Source organism: Nicotiana tabacum, chromosome 2 (assembly GCF_000715075.1).
Source record: "Nicotiana tabacum cultivar K326 chromosome 2, ASM71507v2, whole genome shotgun sequence".
Lineage (NCBI taxonomy): Eukaryota > Viridiplantae > Streptophyta > Magnoliopsida > Solanales > Solanaceae > Nicotiana > Nicotiana tabacum.
The window spans coordinates 11,907,495-11,921,490 of NC_134081.1; the positions used below are offsets into that span (position 1 = coordinate 11,907,495).

Here is a 13,996-nt window from a genome sequence, read left to right on the forward strand (position 1 = left end):
CGCGATGCCTAGCTTTCCCTGCCCTTCACGTTCACGCTTCGCCCCTTGTGTTCACGAAGGCCTTCTGCCTCGCAGCCACCCGGCCTTCTTCACGTTCGTGACCTCCATGTCGCGTTCGGCGAAGGTTGCCACAGCCCTTCTCCGCGTCCGCGACCTCTGTGTCGCGTTCGTGATGAGAAAAAATCCAGCAACCCAAAATTCCTTCTTCGTGAACGCGTGAGCCCTTTTATGTTCGCGAAGATCAAAATTAGACATTAGCATCAGCAGTTGCAAAACAAGAAAAAATGACCTAAAACCATCCCGAAACACTCTCGAGGCCCCCGGGACCCCGTCCAATCACTCCAACAAGTCCCTAAACATAACATGAACCTGCTCGAGGTCTCAAATCGCACTAAACAACATCAAAACTACAAATCGACGATCGAAACCTTCTTTCAACTTTCAAACATTCAAACTTCGACGAACGCGTCTGATTCATACTTAAACATTTTGGAATAATACTAAACTTTACGTACAAATTATAAATCACAATACGAACCTATTCCAAGGCTCGGAACCTCAAACAGACATCGATAACACCAAAGTCCACTTCAAATCAAACTTAAGAAATTCTTAAACTTTCAAAATGCCAAATTTCCATAATAAGCGCTGAAATGCTCCCGGGCCACCCGATACTCAACCCGAACATACGCCCAAGTCCGAAATCATCATACGAACCTATTGGAATCTTCAAATCCCGATTCTGAGGTCGTTTACTTAAAATTCAAACCTTAGTCAACTCTTCCAACTTAAAGCGTCCGAATTAAGAATTTTCGTTCCGAACTTTCCGAAATTCACAAGTCATAAAATATGAAGTGAATCTACTCACGGCCTCAAACTACTGAACGATATGCTAGAGTTTCAAATAACAAGTCGGATCGTTACACTGCTATCTAAGATAGTTATTCCTTTAATGATCCTTATTAAACGATCTTCACAAATAATGTCATCATTGAGCTTGGTAATTAATATTTTTGAAGAAGGAGCAAATTATCTTTAATTGTATGCTATTCTCCATTCTTGACACGAAGTAAGAAATCACTGAATGTGATATTTGTCCATGCTCTCATATTTCTTGCTAGTTGCATCTTTTTTATTTAGGCCATAAGTATGATTTTGCCAAGCTTGCATTTACAGTCTTTGCTCTCGTCGATTTTGAAACTATTAGTAATATCTAAAAATCAGCTTAAAAATATTACTTTTCTACCAAATGGTTCATTGATATCCCGTACATCTCTGAAGCTCCTATCAACGGGTTCGATTGTCTGACACTCCATCATAGGCGCTTCATCCCAAATTATCAACTTTGATGCTTATCAATTTTGCACCACCACTCTACTTTGACATATTTGTGATGGTTATTTCACTTATTTGAAGAGGTATATTGAATCTATAGTGAGTTGTAGGACACAATTTGTTACTTTTTTCTAACGCTATCATGCCTCTTGATCTTACATTTGCAAGTAATGCACGTTATAAGAATGGTTTTTTGGTTCCTCTGGTGCCTTCTACAAAGAACAATCCCGCTCTACTGGATCAACTCTCTACAATATAATCTTGAAAACTTGCTTTTGTTTAGGATTTAGCTGTGATTATACGTTAAAATCTTACTCAAGCACGTGTATAGCCTTTTCTTCAATAATTTCTCTACATTCTGAGGCAACGTTATCATCTCAACCCTGATCAAGTTTAAATAAATAATATTTCTCAGCACTCTTGCACATGCTATGTTGCTATGATTCTAGTAAGCCTCTTTCTTTTGCTGCTTCTTTGAATGTTTGACATTCTTTTCCATTAACAGTTTTTAAACAAAAAAGACCCCTTTGACATAATTCAACAATAATCTTAAATAGTACTTTTCACGTTCTATATGATTAGCTCCATTATTCAGGAAAAGAAGATAATAAATAAAATTTACCAAAAGATATAAGAAAATCTTTTGGTAAAATGTTAAATTCCTTTTAAGTAGCAATTTGACCATTTCTTTCCTTTTTGCCCATGTCTTCAACTGAGGATTCCAGACATAATACTACACGTTAGGAATCTTTCATGATTACCTTTAGGAATTTTGAAGTACTTAAGCGCTATTAAGAAAGTTGATGTGTGTTAATTATATTATTTTATGTACAGACAAGGACTATTAATATGATGGATATCAATTGAATATGATAATAAGTGTACTAGGCATATTATAAGTGATGTGGGGTCTAAGGATAGCCCTAAGTCCAAGTCAAGTTGGGAATTACATAATAGATTAAAGTTCCAAATGAGTACGCACATGAACTAACTTTCGATGAGCATATCTATCTATATATATATATATATATATATATATATATATATATATATATATATATATATTATAAAAGTACGAATAATAATATTAATAGACCAAAATAGCCATAAAATATTAAACAGAAGAACTCATAGGGAAAGGACATAACTGTAATTACCTATTTTTGGACTACAATACTTTCTATGTTAATTTTTTTAATATTTAAGATTTTAAAATTAGTAAAATTTTATCTATTACATTCTTATTAAAAATATGTAGGAGGTGTAATAAAACTAAGAATCCTCTGTATTGGCAATACATTCTCACTCCATAATGTCATATACCAAGAAAAGATAAAAGTAATGTTAAATTGACCGCATAAAAAATTGAAATTGAGAAAAAAAATATCCCCACAATATATTTTAATATTATATTTGAACTTTTGTCCAACTCAAATAATATTTTTTCTTATCAATTTTTCGTGTAATATTGAAAAATATACCAATTATTAAACAACAACTAATAAAATATTTAAGAATATAAAGTGAGAAAGAGAAATAAAAATGGTTGGTAAGAGTCAATAGCACTAATGGTTCTGCAAATATAAAGATTTAAAAGTGAAATGTCATATCGATCTTTTTACTATTTGAAAATAAAATTTATGGTGGATAAAATTATAGTTAAGATTAAATATTCAAAACAGGAGATGAACTAATATTAAGAATCTAATCAACATAAAAAAATATTTTTTATATTAAGACCAAATAATTAAATCTTTCAATTAATTATTTAGCAAGAGAATCCAATTCAATTATTTTTAAATTCATCATATGAGTAAAATTAGTATTCAAGTTAAAAAAGATCTTAGGGTACATAAATTTATTCCATAAAAAGAGCGTTAGAGATTAAAAAAACTAGGTCACAAAGTAAAAAAAAAGGTTAGTATAGTATTAAGAATCAAATAGTCATACAAGTGTCTAAGAAAGCACAACCAAAGCTAAATTTTGAACAAGAACAAGCTTTCAAGACTATATTATAAAGAGTCGACTCTAGTATAGCGGGGTTATCCTTTGTAGATGCCTTCGGCGGAATTGAAATAATTTTTCTATGTCGTGCATTACTTGCAAATATCATATCAAGAGGCATGATATTGTTAGCAATAATAACAAGTGATGTACCAACAACGATTTTATTATGAGGTCACTCACTTTAAATATGATATACCTCTTCAAACAACTGAAATAACCATCACAAATATAACAAAGCAGATCAGTGCTGCTAAATTTAAAAAATATATACATAAAATATCTAATTTTACGGAGAGACCATGGATTCACATGCCCCATAATCTCCCATATAAAGCTGCGCCTGCCACTAATACTTGCATGATGTTAGATTGTTTGTATCATACCCTTGAGATGCGGCCATTTTTCGGACACTGCATGAACTCAGGATACCTTGTATACCGGACTGCCACACATATAATTATTCATGTGATTTGATATGAACATGTTTCTAAATTTTGTAAAAACGAACAAAAAGGAACTCTTGGGGCCAACAAAAGAAAAAACCAGAAAAGAGAGGACTTGTTAGCAAATAACGAAGCTGATTTTGATCCTCACTTAGCTGTTACTATCAGGTTGTATTTAACTCAATTCAGTAAGTCCATTTTGTCTCCATCTCCGACGATATCGCCTTTTTCCGACGATCGGCGATTGAAGGCATGGATTCCGAAGCTGATTTTGATCCCCCTCCGTCTTTTGATAACGTGGTACATTTTCTACATGTCTCATGTTTTTTCCCCTAAATTTCTTTCATTTTTGTTTTATTTGTCACCAGATCTACTTTTATACGTATGAATTTGTTATTTTTGATGTGTGATCTGTCACCTTTGTTAGTTAGATATCATTAATTTCATTATTTTTTTCTAAACGGAGGTGTTATGCTTCGAGTGTTTTTAATTTGGTGAAATTTTGTGATGCGAATATGTAATCAGTAATTGTTAATGTCGGAATTGGTGAGGAATTTAGAGAACTGTAGATTTATTCATTTGGATATTTATTGATATGTATGAATTTTTGTTTTCCAGATGTGATTTGTCACTTATGTTAGCTAGATATATCATTTATTCCCTGTTTATTTGGAGATGAAAGTGTTGTGTGGTTCAAGTTTATGTTAAATTTGTTTTGTGATAAGAATATGTAAACAGTATTGTTAAAATTTTGGCGTTGGTAATATGGAATGGGTAATATGGAATGTAGAGAGCCGTAGATTTATGTATTTGGATCTGCGAGGTTGTGTTGAAGTGCCACTTTTCTGTTTTGGACTGAGGTTTATTGCAGGAGAATTTGCTCTGTATTTTAATTGTCCTATTTCTTTCCAATACAAAACCAAAAGTGTTTGAGATGATTTTAATGGAGTAACGTGGTCAGTGAGGTTCTTCCTTGTTTTTCTCAGATCAGCTTCTGTTTATGTTTAGCCACCAAAACAGCTGCAAAGCCCAATTGGCAATTGATTCAGCTGCAAAACATGTCTAACTACTAAACCCCAGAATTTGTTAAATAATTAATGAGTTTCTCATTTCTGAGTTACTCTCTTTAAACTATTTCCATTACCTTCTATTCCAACTTCCAAGATGAAGCAGATCTGGTCTTGTAAAATTTTACTCTTCGAAGACCTCCACGATTGGCTTATGTATTGATATGCTGGTGTCCCAATCTTTATTCTTTTGACAACTTCGTGATCATGTTTTTCTGTTTTATTGTTGTTTCCCAAAGAATCAATATACAATATGTTGGGCTCATTTATCTGAAATATATGCAAGTAAAATTAGTGTCTCCTTATAAAGATGTGAAGTTTTCTTTTGAAGTTGGAGCTAGTCAATGTGTTACCCATGGATGGTAGAAGAATATTTTGTGGCCTTTTAATTCTTTTCTGTATCTATAGGAACTCTCTGTCTTTTCCTAATCACAGACGTGGGTTTAGACACAAATTTACTCTTGTTCTCTGTTGAAGCAGAAGAATATGGCCAAGGATGTTGAAGTGAAAGGATTCAACCCAGGATTAATTGTCTTAACTGTTGTTGGCGGACTCGTGTTGGCATTCCTTATAGGGAACTATGTGCTTTACATGTATGCACAAAAAACCCTTCCTCCAAAGAAAAAGAAGCCAGTCTCCAAGAAGAAGATGAAGAGGGAAAGACTGAAGCAAGGTGTTTCTGCACCCGGAGAATAGATATAAGACACATCGGGGTTATACCCCTTGTTCATCTGAGAAGACTATGCTAGTTCATATCCAACGGCAGTGTCAAATAGATGGTTGGACTTGTTAATGTTACGGATTTTCCATCATCATAGTTAGAACTTAACTTTAGTATATGCTTCTATTTTTATGTTAGCTGACTGGGAAGTTGTTTTCTTGCGAGTTACTGAATTATCTATCTTCTTCCAGTAGAACTAGTCTTCCTTTTCTTTTTCCCTGTTTGGTGATATCAGAATTTCTAGGTAGGTTTAACGCTTTACTACTTCTTTCTTGGGTTGCATAATTGTCAAAGTTGTTGATTTTAGCCCTTGATGGCAGTGGGTAAATATTGCTGGATCTTAACTTACTGTTACTTTTTGAAAATTTATTGTTTTTAGTTACAGTAGATGATTACTGGGAAGAAAAAGAAAAAACTTGCTGTGTGAATTACCTTGATTTACAACGTGAATGGGCAAATGTTGTTTCCCTTTAGTGTTTGATTTCCATTTCCATTTCTGTTGTCAAATTAGTTGCTTCTGTTTTATGTACATTGTACTACTGCCTTTTGCTCTTAATGATGGTTGGCATTTGGCAAGAGTCATACTTTGGGTAGTCTTATCTAAGTACATTAGTTTCTGCTATGGTTAACTTGATCTCCGAAAAGCTCCTAGCTCTCTACTTTTATTATGTGCTGTTATATTATTTAACCTGAAAAAGTGAAGTTTTGACCAAAATGGTGATGCCTATATATTTATGATATTTCCTCTGTTTCAGAAAGATTGACACCTTTCAGATCATATATCGCAAAAGTCTTCCCTTCTTTGTTAAAAGTTTGCGCCAAGTGAAACTATGATAATCTTTTCTAATCGGAGAGAGTATTAAGTTTCACTTCACCCTTTTGTAGTAACCAAAATGGTCCTTCATATAAAAACATAGGTGATCAAGGAGGTTAAACGTAGCAATCATCTCTATGTTATGGCCTACGGACAAGTAAGCCATAGTTGAACTCTTGTTTTCAGCTCTAATTGCCAGAAAGCAATTACTGTATTTGGGAGTTGGGAACAATAAATTCCTAGAGAAGTATGCCACCAAATAAATTCATCATTTTAATGGAACTATGAAAACGTATAAAGTCGCCCACTGTCCTGTGTCGGCAGTCGAAAATATATTGCGTTAAAGACCCTACAAAATTTAGACTAGACATATTGGTCCAAGTACAAATTACATGGATTTAAGACATAATTCAATCAGATTTCTCAACGTCCATTCGGTAGCCATGCCCATGCTATTGTAATTCCCAAGTTCATGCCACGTAGAAAGTTATGCTTACTCAAATTCAACGTCCATTGGGTGCTTAAATATCGTTAACTTTTTTGTTATCCAAACACGATGTTTATATCGAAAATTAAATTAAAGGCAATTGAGCACCAACGACTTGAAATTTTGGATTCGCCACAAGTGGTATGTCAAGTCAAATTCAAGAACAACAAGATAATGATGCGTACCAAGCGACACGAAAATAATATATTAAATCATTTATTCAATATGATTACATAAAGATATTGTCCGTGACGATAATGAATTTTTCATGACAGCTGAAATAAATATCAAACTCTCGAGCCCAAATCATCTGTATATGTAAGCAGAAAATTAAATGACTCTTTGAATTTAGCAATATTCTAGGGATTATAACGTTTATTTCCTTAAAATATAGGGTGCAACTATTTGCAGAAATATATACAGCTAATGTGATCCGTCCCTTCCCTGAACAATCGACCCAAACATCACGGGAACTAAGCAATGGACTGCCCTTTTTATAACTTGCTAATTGCTATTGTAAGGAGATAACATTATAGTGCCCCTGAGCTTTTAGAAGATTTTGCCCTTCCATGCTTCAAACATCACATAAAAAGTAGTTCATTTTAAAATCAATGTGTAGCCTGATGCACAAAGCATGCTGCGTTTACGCAAGATCCGGTAAAGAGCCGAACCCCAAGGGTGTGATGTAGATAGCCTACCCTAATGCAAGCATTAGTGGCTGTTTCCATGGCTCGAACGCGTGACTTATAGGTCACGCGGAGACAACTTAACCGTTGCTCCAAGGCTCCCGGGTTTTTGGGATGGACCCCAGGTTTCTTTTTCATATGCCATTTATTCTTGAAAACATATGAACTGATAAATATTCCACATCTCTTAACTCTATACAGTGCAACACAAAGATTATAGCAGAATCCATCTCTTTTATGCTTATACATTATAAACACACCACATACAGACATGTCTTAAGTTTTACACAACTCAGCAGAATTTTAATAAGTGAAATAAGTTCAGAAAGCTTTGAGAAACTGGATATAAATCAAACCAAGTTGGAAACGGCTGGACTCTAAAGCATTATACTTGTGCTTAGCGGCCCATGGTCTGGTCACCCGGGGGAATCATAACGACCACTTGTTGGGCGTTAAACCCGGGATGAGGGAGCCTACGACGAAGCTCACGGCCTTCCTGGCAAAGAGCACAAGGGTGGCAGAAGAAATGAGTTGCAAAGTCACAAGCTGACTCACATTGCTCGCGCTGCACCTCATCCTCAACAAAGCTCCCACAGCAGCCGCAAGATCTGTTGAGTGCCTCGCAGCTCCCCTGTAGAGGAAATAAATTATATAACAGGGATAAAACTTTTAGAACTATTATTACAAACATAAGGAGGAAACTGAAAAAATAGCAAAAAAATCCCATATCCGATAAAAATGAAATGATGCAGAAACAACAAGAAGAAACAAAAGCTAGACGATGTTAGTAAGAAATACAGTTGATAGCCAGTTTGCATATCTTAGGCAGAAATAAAGCCGAATTAATCATAATTATGAAGAACATAGTAACTTTTACAAGCTTTGATCCGAAATTAAAATATATCAACTTCGGATGGTTTTGAAGACACTATTCTCACACCTAGTTGTTTGATGAAGATGGCTCTAGCAATCAGAGGCGGATCCAGGATTTAGAGATTGCAGGTGCCACAATATTTCTTAACATATACATGTTGATATTTACATAGTTCGAATGAGGTATTTATTTGATCGGTTTGATCCATTTCAGATTTCGGTTCAAATTATTCATCTTTGCGAATAAACAACTACTTAAGCACAAAATATATTACTATGCAACAATTTTGACAACCTAGAGTAAAGTACTAACTTTCAGTGATATTACTTATATTACAAAAAATAAGAGAAATCACATTCCTAATGAAGTAGTTTGGATCAAAATTAATAACTTTAACATTCATGAAAAGATAAGAACGACTTACCAATTTAATGGCCTTAGAAATTGAAACTAGCTTAATCTTATGTAGCAAACTGTAAATAGGCACATTTACATCAATACTCTCTTTCTTTTCTTTTTCTTCAGTGGGCAACCAAAAGAAATTTAGTGAAGATTAGAAAAGAAATAATAACAAATATGTAACAATGCACATCCAGAGGACTCGAAAAAGAGGAAGGTACGGGAAGAGAATGCTTTTGGATATGAGTTTGAATTTTGAAATTCTAGTTGATTTGATTAAAGGAATTGGTTTGTTTAGTTTTAAAAAAAAATGAAACAGGCAATATTTTTTTAATAAAAAGGTAAAGAAAAATAAAATATGAAAACATATGAGGCTGAAAACCTAAAATTGAGACTCATAAAATGTAAATATCAAAGGCTGAAAGCCTAAAAAGCGGAAAAATATCAAAAGCCAACGTCGGTTGGGATTCGAACTCAGGCACGTGGACACAAAAACCCCGCAATCTACCAATGGCACCTAGCACAAGTTTGTTAATCCGGGTGCCATCACTTAGTATATAGCCAATTTCTTCTATATACACATAGAATGTACGAGTTTCGACGGAGGTTTGCGGGTGTTGTGGCACCCCCAACTCCCTTAATAGATCCGCCCCTGCTAGCAATATATTGCATTCTGATCTACTACCATTTTCACATCCCACAGTAAAAATGAGCAAGTAATAGATAGATAAGAAAAAAATATTCTAATATCTCCTCTCTTTTTTCCATAAATACATAAGCAGAACATTTTCTTCAAACCTCTACCTTCTTTAATTTTTTTATTTTTTATTCTTTTGCGATGAATCTCTTCAAATCTACTCCAACTTGTTTGGGACTAAAGCACAATTGTAATCTCTTCAAATCTCTATCTTTATGCGAAGAAAATAAAAAAATCAAGTATCCGTGCAACCAAAAAGACACATACATCCAAATGAAATATTACATACAGAGAACTTACCGATTCTTAAGTCATGTCGCCAGTTACTTGACATGAATGAACTATGTCTGAATCACTTTATCATTTTTTATATTTTTATAGGGATATCTGTACCACTTGATCTTTTAAATTCAACCACAAATAACAATCTGCAGTATACAGTGTGTTAAAAATACACTTCAAATGGCCCTAAACTACCAGTTTGAAAGTATTTACACGAAAAAACCTATACACTCGTATAGGACCTAAGTGTACAGTGAACAAATTCCATATGAGACTTTTTAAAATAGATTATTTGCTTTGATGTGGAAAATATATACAGCAGAAGAGCAGCGATATGAAGCACAGCAGGTGGAAAAGAAGAAATGCATACCACAGAAAGTAGAAAATGCATTTGTGGCAAAAAAAACCATGACATAGAATGTGCATTAGTAAAGCACCTACAGAAAGGTAAAACTTAAGAAATGCAGCCTACCTCCAGATTAAACTTTCGGCGTATAGCTGTACGAGTGGGATATGTAAAGCAGGGTGCCACACAGTTCGAGCCAAAAAAGGATTGTCCAAGCATGTAGAGGCCAGTGTAAAGCAAGCAGTGATTGGCAAAAGTCCCAGGAGCAGAACCAAGTCTCTCGGCATTGCTCCCGTAAAGCACACACGGGGCCATCCCAAGTAAACCTGCAGAAAGAAAAGTATGTCTAGAGCATCAACAGAAAAAACCATATTGCAAAATATAGCATCAAGACATAAAACGAGCATGTGTGCGTCTTGAAAAGGGAGGACTCTTCGCAGATTTGCAAGTAAATGCAAAACTAATTACATCAGAATGAATTATACCTTAAAGAAAGCGTTTTTTTCTTCTGACATCAATAATCTATAAACATCGTTCAAAATGTGGAGATCGATGTCTGTGCAAGATGCATATGACTAGAATATTAATATAACTTCAAACATTGATGTAGCAGTTGCATTTTTCACATATGGACATTACATCGGGAATTCTTGAACAACGACAAAGATTTATGGAAACACAATTTAAAGAATAAATGTTCCAGCTACTTCCGCCTTAGCATAGCTATTGTCTCACTTGATCAAGTCATCAGAAGAAGCTGATAGACAAAAGTCATCAAAAGAAGCAAAAATGAATTAGGAGTTGGAATTTTGGGCAACAAATTTCTAAGTCTTAACCATCGACGGATAATACAATTCCCTATCTACAATTTTCATCTATGTCCATACATTGGCTTGCTAGTTCTTTTTCTCATGAAAATTAGGAGCATATGAGCTCACAGCTCGCATATACTTGGCGAGATCATTCAATAAACACATTAAGGGGGACCAATAAGTTGATATTAGCAAAGGCTGAACCTTACTTAAGATTGCAATTCAACACCTAAATTAAAATTTCTAAACCGATCATTCATCACCAAGAGACCAACACCCCTAACGTCCATCTTGCACAGCTTCATCAACTCGTAGAATATGTATTACTATACTAGAATGAAGATATTTACTGACTAACAAGGTATTTGAATAAAAATGTCATGAAAAGAGCGGAATGAATACAACAATTCATATAGTCGACCCAACTAACTCGGGACTAAGGGGTGGTTTGGTTGATGGGTTAATTTCATGACTGGTCACCCAACTTTCACTTTATTACACCAAAGTCATTAAATTATTTTTTGTAACGAAAAAGCCATTCAACTTTACCAAGTATCATGAAAGCAACTAAACAAGTTTTTGTATCCACAAAGTCGTTCAACTTTGCTTGGAAATCACAGAAGGTTACTAAGAGAACAAAAGAGATATTTTCTATGATATTAAGGCAAAGTAGAGTGTTTTTTTTTGTTACAAAAAACTATTTATAATGGATTTTCGCTGCATCAACAACAAAAGTCAGCTCATGAGGTGAGGATTGTTCAAAACCATATCAAGAGTCCAATTACCCATCCCAAGTTGAATATCACAGAAGGTTACTAAGAGAACAAGATGCGGGAAGCACGCCTTAGGTGGTTTGGTCATGTGAGAAGGAGGAGCACAGACGCGCAGGTGAGGAGGTGTGAGAGGTTGACATTGGAGGGCCTACAGAGAGGTAGATGTAGGCCAAAGAAGAGGCGGGGAGAGGTGATTAAGCAAGACATGGCGCAGCTTCAGCTGACCGAGGACATGACCCTTGATAGAAAGGTAAGGGGGTCGAGGATTAGGGTAGTAGAATAGGTAGTCTAGAGTGTTCATAACAGTAATATTGGCACGCAGTCTCGCTTTCTGTTGGTAGTAGGTTTTTATGACTATCCGTTGTTTTCTTTCATTGTTAATCACCTTACTATCTTGTTGTTTTCATTCTGCTTGTATATGGCATTTTGGTACTGTCCCTTCTTGTCTATATTTTCACTAATGTGGTGCTTATACTTTCCTAAGTCGAGGGTCTATTGGAAACAGCCTCTTTATCCTCACAAGGTAGGGGAAGGTCTGCGTACACACTACCCTCCTCATACCCCACGGTGTAGGATAATACTGGATATGTTGTTGTTGTTGTTACTAAGAGAACAAAAGAGATATTTTTCTATGATATTAAGGCAAAGTAGATAGTTTTTTGTTACAAAAAACTATTTATAATGGATTTTCGGTTGCATCAACAACAAAAGTAAGGCGAGGATTGTTCAAAACCATATCAAGAGTCCAATTGCCCATCCCATAAAAGATGTGGGACTGTTAACATCCCCTCGTGCGCTTACTGCCTAGGCCTGCCAACTGAAGCGTGAACAACATAATATGAGGGGCCAACATCAGATTAAACAAAACTTGGCTGGGCTTGCCACTGATATGGTCCTAATTCAACTCCAAAAGCTAACTCATGAGTTGAAGATTGTCCAAGACCATATCAAGAGTCAAATTGTCCATACTACTAAGATATACTTCAACAAAGTTGAATGATTTTCGGTTACAAAAAAACAATTTAGTGAACTTTAATAATTAAAAAAAACAATATGGGACTACTAAAAGATACTTAGAAAAACTTGAATGACTTTTAGGTTACAAAAAATAGTTTAGTGAACTTCTCTCAAAAAGAGTAAATTTGAGTGATCATCCCTGAAATTATACTTTGAGTGATTGACTATACAGTGATCATCCACAAATTCTGATCCAAAAGAGAGACGTTTAATCCAACATAGCACATATAAGGAAAAAGAATTCAATCAATCAACTGTGCCTTAATACTAAGTAACTAAACTAATTTCAGTCGCTAAGATTAAACACAAAAAAAGAAAAAAACCAATCAGAAAAGAAAACTCACAAACTTCAATATCACTGCTGCAGAATTCATCATTCCTGCCAAAACAAGCGCAGAGTCCAGAATCCCACTGTCCCCTATTGAGCTCACCCACGACGCCATGGCCCATAGGAAGCCCATCAGCAGTCCACGTCATCGGAAAAGCAGCCGGGATTGTGCCGGCGGCAGAAGAAATAACTGGTTTATTGGGCTTTTTCAACTCATCTTTCACCTCAGGGGATAAAAGAGGGTTTGATTCTTCGTTATTGGCCATTGACTATTACAACAACTACAGAAAAATCGAAAAGGGGTTTGATAAAATCAAGCAAATTGAGGGATCTGAAAGAAGATGAAGAAATTTGTGTATGTAAATATGGACAAAGTACACAGTGACGTACAAGAAGAAAAAATCAACCTCTGTAATCCGCGTGGAATTGGTAGTTGCTTATGCTGCTAAGTTTTATTTTCTTATTTCTTTGAGATTACTTTTATCGATTTTAATTGTTTTTACTGAAAAAGGGTCAAAAATATAGTTCAACTATTTGAAATAGCTCAGGAATACACTCCGTTTATTTTTTGTACCAAAAATATTACTCCATATATGTTTTGGATCACAAATACTTTTAAATCGTTAGTTTTGCCATTGAAGCTGACATGACAGTCCAACTGGGATAGATTTAGTTATATGACAATCCACCTAAGCAATCCAGCATGGCAAAATTATTTTTTCGAAAAAATTATTTTTTCAAATTTTTTTATTAAAATACAAAATCAACACTTATTCCGAAAATAGTAAAAAAAATTCGGAAAAAAATATTTATTTCGAAATTTTTGATTAAAATACAAAATCAACACTTATTCCGAAAAAAATAAAAAAATTTCGAAAAAATTATAAGAATTTCGGATGAACCAATTG

General features: G+C 34.7%; 2 protein-coding genes across 2 annotated transcripts; one reads left to right on the forward strand and one right to left on the reverse strand.

Annotated features, from left to right (window-relative positions):
- Positions 1-3,926: 3,926 nt before the first annotated feature.
- LOC107793461 (DNA-binding protein S1FA-like) lies at positions 3,927-5,766 on the forward strand. Its single transcript, XM_016615824.2, has 2 exons — positions 3,927-4,085; positions 5,333-5,766. Exons 1-2 carry the CDS (start codon positions 4,038-4,040, stop codon positions 5,546-5,548), a joined length of 264 nt encoding a protein of 87 aa, XP_016471310.1. The 5' UTR covers positions 3,927-4,037; the 3' UTR covers positions 5,549-5,766.
- A 2,013-nt stretch (positions 5,767-7,779) lies between these two features.
- On the reverse strand, positions 7,780-13,511 carry LOC107793460 (cell number regulator 8). The gene is made up of 3 exons (XM_016615823.2): positions 13,105-13,511; positions 10,285-10,484; positions 7,780-8,191 (listed from the first exon to the last, which is right to left on the reverse strand). The coding sequence occupies exons 1-3, from the start codon at positions 13,352-13,354 to the stop codon at positions 7,958-7,960; spliced, it is 684 nt and encodes a 227-aa protein (XP_016471309.2). The 5' UTR covers positions 13,355-13,511; the 3' UTR covers positions 7,780-7,957.
- Positions 13,512-13,996: the final 485 nt, after the last annotated feature.